At 39.7% G+C, this 16,017-nt stretch overlaps 1 protein-coding gene and 1 gene segment (V, D, J or C); both read right to left on the reverse strand.

The window, feature by feature from the left end:
• The window catches only part of LOC124243288 (uncharacterized), a 34,661-nt gene extending 33,586 nt beyond the window's left edge, over positions 1–1,075 (reverse strand). Inside the window, exon 1 of the mRNA XM_046668913.1 lies at positions 735–1,075. Within this exon, the coding sequence (XP_046524869.1) occupies positions 735–1,075 (341 nt within the window). The remainder of the gene's footprint in view (positions 1–734) is intronic.
• Positions 1,076–5,413: 4,338 nt separating this feature from the next.
• LOC124244026 (T cell receptor gamma constant 2-like) overlaps positions 5,414–16,017 on the reverse strand; it is a 44,623-nt gene continuing 34,019 nt past the window's right edge. Inside the window, 1 exon segment of the C gene segment in view lies at positions 5,414–5,959. Coding sequence covers positions 5,760–5,959 — 200 coding nt within the window.

Here is a 16,017-nt window from a genome sequence, read left to right on the forward strand (position 1 = left end):
ACACTTTCAGCCAAATACATAATGCAAAACAAGAAAAATAAAACTAAACATTTTGATATGTTGGATTTTATTACTTTAAAAAATTGTACAAAGAGCATATGTGCATGAGTTAAAAAACACAAAGGAAATGTAGGGTGTCCAAAAAGAAATACAAAAGAAATATGAAACATGAAACAAAAAAATTCCATATTGCAAATCAAAATAACATGATACTTTGCTTACTAAAACAGTGTTATTCCAATATGTTAAGAAGTCTTTTGATTAGGAATGAGGCACAAGACTTTTCTGCAACTCTCCATTAACAGATCAGACTTGGTCTCACTGAATACAAGACGGATCATTCCTTTATCTTACCAGCTACAGGAAGGCTACTAAATGTATGTGGATGTGGGACAGTGTCTGTGAGGTATGACAATAAGTAAATTCTTTATTAGCCGTTCAGTGAAGTCAGCAGTGGATGTCAGCATTTCAACCTTCAATAGGGAGACCCCATCTCCAGTCCTTTTTATCTCCAGGTGACTTTCGAGGAGGGTTTTTCACACTAGAAAAGAGAGAACACAAAAATGTTTGAGATGTAATATAAAGGGAAAATGCCACATTGCCTTATGTCGTTATAACAATGTCTGTGACCTGAAGATGAGCTGTGTTACAGACACTTGAAGGACCCTGGGTGTGGCCACACAGAATTTATTTAAGGCATTTTAGAAGAGGATCTGCTATTCACATGCCCGCACTGTTGCTTCACGTCAACCACTGCTGTGGAAAGAAGGGGCCGCAGCATGTCGGGTGCTTCTGCTGTGGGCACGGGGCCTCCACCCACCACGACTCCGGCCGCCTCTGCTTCTCCACGACTCCGAGTCCATCCACGACTTCTCCCTTCTGTGACTAAACCATTAGGCAGAGTCGCTGCTGCTACAGTTGACTTCAGTTTATTTGCTTGTGTCTCTGAGGATGAACTATTTCCTGTGATGACCTGAAGGGACTCACCCACGTGCCCACCTTGAGGCCCAGCATGAGCTGCTGCTCTGACGATCACGTCCTTCATCTCTGAGGCTCCAGAGCACTTGAGAGACATCCCAGTGCAGGGCTGGAGGGGACCCTGGAGCCACACTGGGTGGGCCTGAGTCCCGGCTCTGCCACTTGCTCACTGTGTGACCTTGGACAAGTTACTCACACACTCTAGTCTCATTCGCCTCAGGTATAAATGGAGACAGTAACAGGACCACATCTCACAGGACTGCGACCCTCACAGCTCAGTAAGTTAGGGTTTGTGGATGAACAACATCTGACATGGAGACATTCTGACTAAGTCAACAATAACGAACTCATGCTCATTGTTTAGAAGTTTGGGACCCTGAGGTATTTTTCATACTTCACAAATTTATATTTATGGAGGAAATGTTTAAGACTGTGACATTAATTAAACGTGACTGATAAATTCACGTACATAGGACAAATCTGGCTTTGTACTCACACTCATATTCGTTGAATTTTACTTGGAATCTTTGCCTCTACTCTTTCCCAATGTAGGAATACTTCCAGGTCTCTAAGCAGAGGGCCAGGGATTGGGCCTAGGGAATCAAAGAGTAGATCTAAATTAAATTTAACCTTTCCTGTGTCGTGTGGGTCTTATTTTGTTTCCAAATGGGAACCTCTACTTGGTTTCCAGAAGAACCTGTCTCAAAGAAACTGAAGGCGATTGTAAAGAAATCAGCACAATTTTTCCCCCAATTTTAAATGAGACTTTTATTTTTAACGTATAAAAGAGTTATGTTAAAAAGATTAGTTAGAGAAAATAGAATCTCTCAACATTTTTTTACTCTCCTACCATACATGGAACATGTTGTTTTATGCCTATGCCTGTAGAAATACAGTGACACATATAAATTAGTGTCATACCTGTTGGTGTTATTACTCAGTATAAAAAATGGTCAAAGGACGTGAACAAATACTTCACAGAAAGAGAAATATACACTTTCAAAATATCAAAGATGCTTCTCTTCACTCATAGTATGAGAAACCCAATATAAAACTACACGAGGACACTATTTTTCACCTGTCAATGTAGAAAGTCCTGAAGCACACTCTTGGCATTCACCAACGCTGTGGTAGAAGTACGACATGGTGGTCTCTCTCTTGTAGGCAAGTTGGCAATACCTATCAAAATGACCAACGCACACGTTCAAAATGACACAAGACACTATTACAATTGCAGGCTTCTTCTAAGAGCAAAAGATTAGAAATGAGCCTATGGTCTATCACAGCGGACTGATTTTATAAAGTGTTGATATTCACCAGGGAAATATCATGCAGCCGTCTAAGTGTCCTTCCACACCGACATGAAAAGAGCTGTAGGATGTTTAAGGGAAAAGAGAAGTGCAGCATAATGTATATCATCAGCCATCTCTGCGTAAGAAGGGAGGAAGCGAGAAAATATATACGGGCATATATATTTGTATGCATACATTCATATTTGCATAAATAAAAACTGGAAGGATGCACAAGACACAAACGTAGGACTGGCAAGAAGTAGGGAGATAGTGACAGTGGTTGAAGCAAGATCTCTTAATGCATTTTTGGGTGTGTTTTGCTTTTGAACCAAATGAAGGTATTATCTAACAATTTTTAGAGTATCATGCTATGTGTACTATTTTTCAACAATGCTGTCTGATTAATTCCATTACTTTAAACCATCTTCACTTTTTGAAGATACATAGTAGATAATCATATGATAGCCTTGAGTTTATTTTTTAGTTTCTTATTGGCATTTGGGTTAATTAGGAGCTGCTGTAAACAGTGGTACAGTGAATGAATATCCTTGTACGTAAGTATTAGCTCATACATTTTGTTTCTTTAGGACAATGATGGGTGGAATGGTGAGAACACTTTCCTGGCTGCAGCACGTTTTCCCTTGTGTGCTGGGCTCTGTGATGGCTCCTCACTGCGTGTGATCTGGGACAGCAGCGCTGGAGCTCAGGAGCTCTTTCAGTCACCTGCTGGCCTCCACCCTGGTGCACATTAGAATTACTGAAGGATGTTTGTTAAAGTCTGATGCTTGGCCTGTGAGGAAGTCTGGGCTTCAGTGGTTTCTAAAGACTCTCAAGAGGAGAGCCAATGGGATAATGGATAGAGCAGCCGGTCTTTAGTTAGGCAGACTTGGAGTCATGTGGACTCGGGCTCTTCTGTGTTGAACGTTGTGGGTACAATCCACTGTTCTGGTATTCATCTCATCCAACCAGGTGCCAGGAACTTTAATCACAGAAATCCTGTTGGTCAGTGGGAGGTAACTGTATAAAAGTTACCTTGCATAAACTGTATAAAACTTACCGTGCATAAAAATTTTGTGTCGGGTTGGCCTATGACCCTCAAATTGTAGGAACAGCATAGGAGCAAGGAGGGGAAGTGTGGACAGGTGAAGAGGCAGTTCTCTCCATCAGCTCTTAGTCTAATAAACAGAGAAAGTTTCCTGTTTTAATTGAAACTACAGTAACCTGTTTCTACTCTTGTAGCAAATAATGTAGAAGTTAGGAGCAGAGCTCCTGCAGCCAGGCTGCTGGGTTCACATCCCACCTCTGCTTTTTATTAGTTACATAAGTAAAGGGACAATCTTTATCCCCTCTCTGCCTCAGTTTCCCCATCTATAAAACCTATAATTGTGTATATCTGGGAGTTAAAGATGTTAACATGTACTTAAACCAGTACCAGGAAGCACCATACCAGCATTTGCTTCATTCATTCATTATTACTTCATTCAGATGTTAACTGAATTTGTAAATCATACTAGAAACCTGATATTATTTTATTTGAACACTTTCTTCTAAAGCTGGGTAAACTTAGGCAATGTCACACAGTCAAGAACAAATAACACAGCTAGTTAGAGACAGCCCAAGGAGCCGAGGCTCTAACTATGGGGTGTGAGGTATGACCTCTGGGTCAGTGTTTCTCCCACCAGAGTACATGGCAGTTGTGTTGTGGTGGAAATATACTGGGCCAAAAATGATGTATAATCTACTTCCTAAATCAGAAATGCACCTGGTCCCACCAGGTGTTTCCACAGGAGATTGTGAGGACCTCCAGGCCCATTCCGTCCAGGGGAGGAGATGGAATGTCAGAATGGTACACCCAGAAAGCACCATCAATGGGCATACTCTGCCCAAAACTCTCAGTCCATTTCATTAGCAGCACCCCAAAACAGTTGCCAACCTAGAATACAGACTCAGAATAAAGTAGGATTTCCATAGTATTGATAACGAAGGGAGCACTTAAGGTAAAAACAGAGTATATACATGAGGAGAACACACGGATGCAGCCAGGAGTCCTTAAGAAAATTCTCACTGACTCCTTGGAAGATGCCTTTAGTAGAGAAGCAGTGCAGGTTTTGTACTGTTTTACTCTTCCCAGTTGACAGTGGGTGAAGGGAAAGCCACCTGATAATAGGTAAGAAAATATTGGCTCTGAGTTCAGAGAGACCTGGCTCTAATTGACTATTACTTACAAAATAATGACCTTGAACAGAAGACTTCATTTCTTCAGTATCTGCATTGAGGACTATAATTGTGCCTATGTCGGGGGCTAATAGAGGATTAACAGGGTTGCCTGTTGCATAGTAGAAACTCAGAGTCCCTATTCCATCCATGGCTAACCTCTCTGCGGGCAAATAAGATTACAGATGGCTGTCAGTGTTTTTGTATCGTGTGGTATCCTCTATTCAAAAGTAGAAGTGCCTATAGTGGATGCTGATGCTGTTGAGGACGTGTAAGTACCAGGCGTTATTAACTCATCTAATCCAACAACTCCAGGAGACAGGGTGCTGTAACTCCATTCTACAGATGAGGATGTTATGGCATAGAGAGTTCAAATAGCTTTCCTGAGGTCACACAGATGCTAATACTAGACCCAGGATTCAAACACAGGCAATAGGGGTTCAGAGTCCAGGGGCTTAAACACTTTACCACGATGCCTCTTGGTGTGAGTGCAGGTCTCATGGGGTTACCATGAAAACCAGGAAACACAGTGCTTGTGAAACAATATTGTGAAGCTGAGCACACACAATGCAAGTCATGCTAGATGGTCTACTGACACCATCAGAATGTCCCAAACCAAATGACTGTGAATCTGGTGACCTTTGAAAAAGAAGTAACCTGGTTGCTTTCATTTGACTGTGGCGCCTCTTGGAGCCAGTACCCCAAAGAAAGCGTTGTGACCACTATCTCGGGGCAAGAATTAGAACTGAGTATTGACCATCATCACACCCATCACTGGATTTGATGGCTCAGTCATCATGCTTCTTCTTTACCTTGGATTTTCAGTTAGATTTCATCAAATTCGAGTACACATACACAAGTGTAGACTTTTGATTTCTTTTTTATTTTCCCCTTTATGAAAAACAATGTACAGAATTCAAGTAGCAAGGGTGTTGTGTTCAGGGTGTCCAAAATGGAAGGCTTCAAAGTAGTTCTGCTTAAATGGCCCTAAGCTATGCGACTAGAAGCTGCTTGCTGTCTGTACTCAGAAGGCATGGCTATTTGGGTTGCTGGAGGAACTGGTGGAGATCATGGAGAGAATGGTGTTAAAGGACAACCCTGTGGCCCTGCCCCTCAGTAATGACCGAATTCATTGTTGTTACAGAGTAAGATTTTCTGTATGTTCAGTGGTTTAAAATACCATTTTGTAAGATTGACTTTATAGAAAAATACACAGGTGAACTGAAATAATGCAAACCTAGAAAGAAAGTCTACCTAGATCCTCAGGAGACACTTTTAAGGAAATAAACGAAGAAGACAAGTTGACAGTTGACTTCTTTGTGCCACCGACTGTTGCAAACTCTTTCCATTGCCACAGTCTGCTGTTCTCCTAAACAGACAGAAGTTGATGATGGCAAAGTAGACCGCGCTGGCGAGGAGAAGAAGCAGGTAGGTGTAATAGGCAGAGGTGCTGGTGAGCTGCAGCTGCAGGGGGTCTAAGAGAAGTCATTTGGTTAGTTTCAACTGTTCTTTTGAAAGGATGGGGCATATTAGTGGAGGGTGGTCACAGTTATTTATTTCTGATGACCAACATTGCTGTGACACCCCATACCACCAAAACCCAAAAGTAAACATGTACCTCACCACCTCCAGAGACAACAACAAGACCACTCAGAATCCAGCTTGCAGGACATGTCAACCATCAACGTCTTAAATTCACTTAGAATATTCCATAATATGAAAAGTAAGATTGTATTTTTAATGAATGTGTCCAATGGGAAAGAAATATTTGTGATAAATAGATTTTGGCATTTCTTCACCCCCACCATATCTGTTAAGTGATGATAATAATAACTAGTATTCATCAACAACTAACCAAATGCTAACCACTTGTTCTGAGAGCTTTGCATGCAAACCGTTATCTTATTTAAGTTTTACAACAACCTATGAGATTATTATTTTCATTCCGATTTTTAAAATAATCTGAGGACAGAGAGAGAAGTAATTTGCCAGAAGTTATGCACTTAGTAAGTACCAGAAAGAAGATTTCAATCCCAACAACACGACTGTAAGAACACATTCTTAGCTATTCTGTAATTCTCCATCTCCAAGTGCAATAAATACGCTAGACATCAAAAAGTTAAGCATAAAGATAAAGTTGAATTCTAGTTTAGGTGCATCTGAGTTATTACACGTTGTGTGTACAATAATATTTCTATGAAGAGTACAAACCATGGAAATTTGGTGGCGTTCACAGTGGGTTGGGTGAGAGGTTTTATAAAGAGGACACTATATAAAATGGAAGAAAAGGGTTAATCCAAATTCTCTGAAACTTTAGGAGGTCATGGCCCATTCACCTGTCCTTCCTAAATATCCCTCATTGTGACTATGGTATTACATGATAATTGCACTTAATATCTTTTGCAACTTGAAAGAAATATGTGATGTCAAGAAATAATTAACGACAATGATGGTGAGCCAGACTGGCTATTCAGTGAACCACAAGGCCACGTCTCTTCTAGTGGAAATTTCCCTTTTACATGTTTTATCTTCATACAGTCAGAACTCCAGAATCACTAGCACTTGTTATGAGCACAACGGTGATGTGCTCATAACTCCTTGCCCTTTGTCAGGTAAGGTGTTAGCAGAGGTCCAGAGCCCACTTAGTCTTGGAAATGGAGGAAAGATCAGCAGGGCTGGAGCCAATGCTTCTAGTCACTTCCTTTGTACATATGTAGAGAGAAAGGGCCAGAAACTAGCACTGATTCTGTGCCAGTTAAATGAGATACCATATGTTAGACATCCAGCAAAGGTGACCTTGACCTTACCTCTTCAATAACTGAGTTAGGTGTAATTATTCCTGGCTGGCAGATTATGAAAGTGTTGCTCAGACTGTGTAAGTAATTTACCATTATTAGTGAAACTAATCATTAAAAGAACTGGGGTTCAAGTACAGCCTGTGATCATGTGAAGCTCACGTACTTACCCACCCTCCCACCATGTGTCCATCATCTCCCAAGGCCTTGGTTTTGGGGTTTCTTGCTCTAGAACCATATCTTAGAGGAGGAAGAGAGAGCTGAGTAATTGTATGAAGCCTTGATTCAGATGGCCTGGTTTGAAAGTCCAGATCTAGCCGTGTGGCGTAGTGCAAGGGACTTACTTCACTTTAGCCCGTTTTCCTCATCCATAAAATGGGAAACAATATTGTAGACCTCATAAGAGTATTATGAGAATTAAAATAGAAAATGCACACAAAGCACAGCACAATGCCTTCTGTATAGGAAGCTCTCTGTATGTGTCAGTTCATGTTATTAGGTATTAGGGAGGACCAAAGACTTAAAATAATCTAGAAGCACCTTGTTATCACATATTACTCACCCATTAGAAACAAAAGCTGCACCAAAGAATGAAGTCCATTGTTGAAATAATTCAGAGCCTATCCCAGAACCCTCTAATTTATAGTCATCTCATCCCCAAATCAGCATCTACTGTGTTAAATGACTCCTAGGAAATGATGGATTGATTTAAAATATCACTCTGTCTGTTCTGCAACAGCTACTCATTCTATCTCGAGTCAGGGAGTTCAAAAGTTAAGTTGTTCAGGAAGAAAAAATGCTGTCGCATGACATAAAGGCAAACAATACAAAATTTACTGCCTTCATTTTTCATACAAGCTTCTGTAGAATGAATAGCAGTGGCCTCTAGAAGAAAGGAGACCAAGTATTAGCCAATGTTTATGACTGTTATTTGATAACTGACATTATTTGACAACTGTGTATATGCAAATATCACATAGACACACACCCACGTATATAAAATCTGTCAACAGAAGGACAGGAGAGATATCATTAAAAATATGAACCTAACCATTCCAGGAATAATTGGGCTCATCTACCATGAACCACGGAGATCAAAACGTAATTTGATCAGGAAGGAAGAAACTGCTATAGCATGAGATGAAGAGAAACCTATACAAGAACTTACCACATTCCTCTTTTGGGGAAGCTGTTGCAGAATCAGTAGCAGTGACAACTAGAAGAAATGAGAGCGAGTATTAATCATTTGTCCATGCCCAGTTTTTGACAGTGCCTATATATGTATATAATATATATAACATATATTATATTATTATATATAATATAATATATAATCTATATTATAATATTATATATATATATATATAAAATATGTTGACAGACAAGAGAGACAGTCATTAAAAACAAGAAAATCATGAGCCACAATTCCAGGAATAATTGGTCTTTTCTACTTTATGCCTGAGAAGTTCGAAAGTGAAGTTGATGAGGAGGGAAAAAGCCTATAGCACGACAGAGATGCATAGACAATGACTTACTGCTTGCCTCTGTCGGATAAGCCTTTGTAGAATCAATAGTAGTGACAATTGAGGTGACAACGAGAAGAAATGGGAGCAAGCATTAATGAATTATTCATGCCCTTTGCTCAATAGTGTGGGTATGTGTTCATATGAGTATATGTGTATGCACACACAAACACACATACGCTGCTGCCAGAGAGACCATCATCAAAATTAGGAGCCCTACAATTCCAGGACTAGTTCATCTGATTCTACGTAATTCAGTAGATCTAATCCAGGTAATGTGTTTCTGGACATGAAGATACTGATTTACATGAAGGATACGTTGTTTTCTTCTGTATCACAACTAGATGGTAATATCCAAGACTATCTTGTTTTAATATCCAAGACTATCTTGTTTTCCTTCTGTACTCACAGCTCCTAGCCCAGTGCCAGCTACAAAGGAGGTCACGGAGAAACACTTGTCGAATGGAAAAATGAACAGAAAATGCAGCTACTCTCCTGTCTTCACACACGCTCTTAATATAAAGAGTTGCTCTAAAAAAATTCACATATTCCTCAGTCACAGAATAATTCAGAGCCTATCACTGCACCCTCTAAGTCACAGCCATCTCATCCCAAACCTGCATTTAGTACGTTAAGACGGCTCCTACGAAATGATGGATTGATTGAAAATGTCTCTCAGATTATTCCGCAACATGTGGCCAGTATAGTTTTTCTATATCAAGGCAGCAAAATTTCAAAAGTTAAGCTTTTCCAGAAGAAAAAGATGCTATCACGTGACATAAAGGCAAAAATACACAAAAACTTAACAGCTTTCGTTTTTTGCATAAGCTTTTGTAGAATGAATAAGAGTGATTTCTAGAGGAAGTGAAAACAACTTTTAGTCATGTTTATTGCCTATGAGTAGTCAGTTAACATATATGTATATGTATGAGTGTGTGTCTACATATTTATATATAAAATCCGGAAACAGAGAGACAGGGGAGAGACTCCATTGCAAATAAGTGCCCTACAATATCAGGATTAATTAGTCTTGTCTGCTGTAAACTAGTGAAGTTCAAAATGTAATTTGATCAGGAGGGAAAAAAATGCCATAGCATGACGTGAAGACAAGTATACACGCAACTTACCACCTTGCGCTGTTGGGGAAGCTGTTGTAGATGCAATAGTAGTGACAACTAGAAAAGATGAGAGCAAGTATTAGGAAAGGTTCATACCCGTTAGTTGACACTGTGTGTGTATATAAAGCAATGTATAAATATATATATATATACACATATATATGACCTGCTGACAGACAGGAGAGATGATCACTAAAAGTATGAAAGTTATGAGCTCCAAAATTCCAGGAATATCTGGTCTTTTGTATTTTAATCCTGAAAAGTTCAAAAGTTAAGTTGATCAGGAGGGGAAAATAACCCATAGCATGACATAGAGGGAAACATACGCAATGACTTACTGCTTTGCTCTGTCATATAAGCCGTTGTAGAACCAACAGTAGTGGCAGTTGAGGTGACAACCAGAAGAAACGGGAGCAAGATTAGTTAATTACTATGCCCATTGCTGGACAGTGTAGGTATGTGTTTATCTGAGTAAGTGTGTATGCACACACACACACATAATCCACTGACTGAGAGACCATCTTTAAAAATACGAGCCCTACGATTCCAGGAATAGTTCATCTGATTCAATGTAATTCAGTAGATCTAATTCAGGTATCGATTCTGCACATGAAGATGTCGCCTTTCATGGAGGATGCACCTTTTCCTTCCATGTCACAATTGGAGGGTAATATCTAATGCTATCTTGTTTTCCTTCTGTATTCACAGCTCCTAGCACAGTCACAGCCACAGCGGAGGAGTTGGAGAAACACTTGTCAAATGGAAAAATAAACAGAAAATGTGGCTACTCTACAGTCTTCAGTACATGATGTTGACATAAATAATTCCTACCAAAATGATTCACATATTCCTCAGTCGTTAGCAAGAAAAGATGCACAAATGAAACAAGTCCAGTTTTGAAATAATTCAGTGCCTATCACCGCACTCTCTAATTTGTAGGCATCTCAACCCAAAACGAGCATTTAGTATGTTAAGACATCTCCTAGGAAACGATAGATTGATTGAAAATATCACTCAGATTATTCTGCAACATGTGGCCAGTCTAGTCTAGTTTTTCTAGGGAATTTCAAAAGTTAAACTTATCCAGAGGAAAAATATACTATCACATGACATAAAGGCAAACATTTACAAAAGTTTAACAGCTTTCGTCGTTTACCTAAGTTTTGTAGAATTAATAGTAGTGATTTTTAGAAGAAATAAAAACAAGTTTTAGTCAGTTGTCTGTGCCTATTAGTTGTCAGTTGATGTATATATATATATATATATACGTATGTGTGTGTGTATTTATATATGAAATCAGGAAACAGAGAGACAAGAGAGGGACTCATTGAAAATATGTGCCCTAGAATTCCAGGATTAATTAGTCTTGTCTACCATAAACCAGTAAAGCTCAAAAATTAATTTGATTAGGAGGGAAAAAAATGCCATAGCATGACATGAAGACAAGCATATACGCAACTTACCACCTTGCGCTGTTGGGGAAGCTGTTGTAGATGCAATAGTAGTGACAACTGGAAGAAATGAGAGCAAGTATCAGGCAAGGTTCATGCCCATTAGTAACACTGCGTGTACATATAAAGGAATATATAAATATATATATACATGCACACAGATGATCTGCAGACAGACAGGAGAGGTGGTCACTAAAAGTATGAAAGTTATGAGCTCCACAATTTCAGGAAGATCAGGTCTTTTGTATTTTAATCCTGAAAAGTACAAAATTTACGTTGATCAGGAGGGAAAAATGCCTACAGCACAACATAGAGGCAGGTATCGACAATGACTTACTGCTCTCCTCTGTTGTATAAGCCGTTGTAGAACCAACAGTAGTGGCCATTGAGGTGACAACTAGAAGAAATGGAAGCAAGTATTAGTCAATTATGACGCTCAGTGCTCGATAGTGTAGGCATGTGTTTATGTGAGTATACGTGTACACACACACACACACACATAGTCCACTGACTGAGAGACCATCTTTAAAAATATGAACCCTCTGATGCCAGGAATAGTACATCTGATTCCATGTAATTCAGCAGATCTAATTCAGATGTTGATTTTGCATATGAAAATGCTGACTTTCACGAAGGATAGATTTTTCCTTCTGTAGCACAACTGGAGTGTAATATCCAATACTATTTTGCTTTCCCTCTGTATTCACAGCTCCTGGCACGGTGACAGCCACAAAGGAGCTGTTGGAGAAATACTTGTTGAATGGAAAAATAAATAGAAAATGTGGCTACTCCACAGTCTTCAGCACACACTGCTGACATGAAGAGTTGCTACCAAAATCAATTCACTAACTCTCAGAATCCACAACAGAATCTCACTTTTGAAGGAGTCTGGTTTAGGCACATTGCCCATGAAAGTAAAGGAATCAGGCATGTTTTTAAGGAGCATGCATATCCCAATGTCCCCAACGCATGCCCATGATTTTCTAAAGTTGTGGTGTCTGTGGATGACAACAATATGAATAAAAGCTCAAGGCTATTGAGTGATTATTACTGTACCAGGCACTGTGTTAAATGCTTCACATGCTTTGTCTCATTTAATGCTCCAGTCACACTGAAGCGAGTTGTAGTTTGGAGGAGTCCTTGTTGTAAATGAGGAGTAACCTTGGGAGAGTAAGTAATTTGCCGAGAGTCACATCAGTGATGGCAGAGCCAGCATTCAAAGGACCATTGTGGAGGATTCAGTGACATAGAGCATGTGGAAAGTCCTTTGTCAAAGTAATTCCTAGAAAGAGAAAATAACCTATCGAGGAACACCGTAATTCCTCCACTGGGGACACTGAAAATATGTCCTCTTCCAGATATGTAAAAGATTTTTAGCCCATGACCTTTTCATTACAGGAGCTCAGCATTTCAGTGCAATTCTTTCCAGTGATAGAAAGCTAGGCCAAGTCACACTTACACTTCCCTGAATATATACAACGTGAGGTGAGGCTTGTCTACAATGTAAAAAAGAAAGAAGGCAAATATGCAAAGAGAATACTTGTTTTAAAGACAATTGCCTGTTGGATGGAGGAAAACAGTGTAGAGACCATTGTTTTTATGCACCCTTTTTCTACTGGATGTGTCCTTGTCCATATGGATACAGTTGATGTATGCAATTTTATGCACCAGATGACATCTTTTTTGATGGCTCTAAAACTGCGTTTGAGGTATAGGATTTGGAATGAATTTATAGAATGAAAATGCTAGAATAATCCTGTTTGGATGTTATACTATCTTCAAGAACTTACTTTAACGTGTCTTAAAAGTCTCTTTTTCTTCAGCAGTGACTTGTTCATCAAGAGATAGCTGAATCTCTTATTACCATGCATTGATTGAGGTAAAAACAGTAATCGTTTTTCATAATAAAATCTGTGTACATATCCTAAATTCTCTCTCTCTCAAATGATGTTAATCAAAACTTGGACCAGACTAGTTTTATCTTCTTCAAAATCACTTCACTGATTTGTGCTTCCAAGTTAAATTCTTAGCTTTCATCAAAAACAAACAACATCCAAGAAACAGCATTAGAAGTTTTCTGTAGGATGACCTTACCAGCAATGTCCTCATTAGCTCTGTTGCCCTGAGAGGCACAGGGGAGATATTTATTTCAGAAATTAGATGCCAAGTAAAACACATTATGAACTGCAACTTCTCTGTGATAATCATCATCATGGAACTTACTGTAAGTCTAATTTTCCCCTGATCTCTAGAAAAATCAAAACCTAACAGAACATTTCAGCTCTGTGGTTATATTAACTTGTGCTTTGCACATGTTGCTTCCCCTCTGTCCTTATCTGTAGAAATAGTAAATTAGGGGTGTCATTTTACTCTTACGTTAGTCTTAGAAAAGGACGTGGAGAATACAATACATACATAAAGAAATACATCCATGTTGTGTTTTCTAAGCAAGTGTTTTTGCTGACATTATTTCATTTGCTTTTCATCATTGCCCCAGGAGAAAGCCAAGGCAAGTGTTTGAACCTAATTTGGTCACTGATTAAACTACGGATCTGAGAGATGAAGACTCACTTTAGAAATTCCCACTGGTAAAGAGAAAAGGTCTACACACGTTTTCTTCGGGCTTGTTCCCCACGGTTTCAAAAGGGCTTGTTAACCACAGGGAAAAGTAGACTGATTCCTTCTCATTTATAGGTTCTCTGGGGCTTTTGGTCTGTTGTGTTCATACTCAAGACTTTACGATCCAGGTATAGAGAGTGACGAGACCACTGACGAGATCAAGGTCCATTCAGCCCTCTGCCCGCACTGTCTGAATCCGTGCAGCATCTGCACGAAAGGGACTCCTTTGGACATCATGCCTGAATCATGAGTGACCCGGAATAATTAGGAAAATAATCTACTCTCTGACAATAGTGCATCCTCCTTGGGAAAGCAATTCACCCCAGTGTGCTCATCTACACATCCATTCCAGGCCTGGCACAGGCCAGTTCTGCAAGAAATGTTTGTTCAGCTGCATTTTACCAATGGCAAGAATACACATTATGTACATAGGAGGTATGTGTGTACATATTAGCCTCACCCAATCTCTACTTATGAAATTTGACCTTACGGTGGTATATAAAATACAAACCTGGAAACCTAAGACCATAATAAAAATGCAAAGGCCAAATTATTGTATTTTTTGTTGAGGTGCCATCTAGCTCCTTCAAATGAACACTGTTTTGTCACCTAATAGTGTAGTTTTGGGGTTGTACCCTGAATATAGCAAGATGAAAGTGAGAGTGACATTTCTCGCTGAGTAGGAAATTCCTGAAAGGCATATAATTGTACCTATTCCCTAATCAAGTAAGATCATCCAAAGTGGGTGAGTGATTAAGTTTGTGCACTCTGCTTTGGTGGCCCAGGGTTTTGCTGGTTGGGATCCTGGGAGCGAACACGGCACCACTCATCAAGCCATGCTGAGGCGGTATCCCACGTAACACAACCAGAGGCACTCACAACTAGAATATCCAAGTGTGTACCGGGGGAGCTTTGGGGAGAAAAAGAAGGAAAGAAGCAAACATTGACAACAGATGTTAGCTCAGGTGCCGATAAAAAATATACATAAGAAAACATCATCCAAAGTGGAATCTCTGTCTGAGCATTTCTTGTGTGCTAAATGCTAGGTGCTGTCACGTATCTTGTTTCATTTAATCCATACAACTACCGTAAATAATATCATTGTGAGCTTACTATTTTGGAGGATGAAAGTCAGGCCTTGCAAGTTTAAGTAAATTTTTCTTCTTCATTTTTATGTTCAAAGCCTATAGTATTTTAAATCTATAGGGAAATAGAGGGACACTTATGCTAGCAATAATTGGAATAACATTTAGGAAAGATTTATATTTGTTTAATTAATGATAATGATAGTGAGCCTGGCTAGCTATTCAGTGAAACACAAGGCCGAGTCTCTTCTTGAGAAAATTTCCCTTTTTTATGTTTCGTCTCCACAAGTCAGAGCTGCAGAATCATTAGCACTTGTTGTGGAAAGGGATCTCAGAGGAGATGTGCTCATAATTCCTTGCCCTTGGTTGGGTAAGGTGTTAGCTGAGGTCCAGAGTCCCCTTGATAGTGGAAATGGAGGGAAGATCAGCCGGGCTAAAGCCAATGCTTCTAGTCAGTTTCTTTGTACACATGTGGGTAGAAAGGGCCAGAAACTAGCACTGATTCTGTGCCAGCCAAATCAGACAGCTTATGCTTGACTTTCCACATAAGGTGACCTTATCTCTTCAATAACTGAGTTAGGGGTAATTATTCCTGGTTGGTGGATGACAAAAATGTTGCTCAGAAACAGTAAGTAACTTTCCTATATTGATGCTACAAGTCTGTAAAGAACTGGGGTCAAGTCCAGTCTGTGACACTGTGAAGCCCGTGCTCTTACCCAACCCCCACCATGCATCCATCATGTCTCAGGGCCTTGGCTTTGGAGTTTCTTGCTCTAGGACTGTATCTTAGAGGAAGAGGAGAGAACTGAGTAAGCCTATGAACTCTTGATTCAGATGGCCGGGTTCAAACCCCAGATCTACCTGCGTGGCATGGTGCCAGGGACTTAATTAATTCTAACTCATTGTCCTCATCTATAAAATGGGGAAAATATATTGTGCCAC

Source organism: Equus quagga, chromosome 8, assembly GCF_021613505.1.
Source record: "Equus quagga isolate Etosha38 chromosome 8, UCLA_HA_Equagga_1.0, whole genome shotgun sequence".
In the NCBI taxonomy this organism is placed as follows: domain Eukaryota; kingdom Metazoa; phylum Chordata; class Mammalia; order Perissodactyla; family Equidae; genus Equus; species Equus quagga.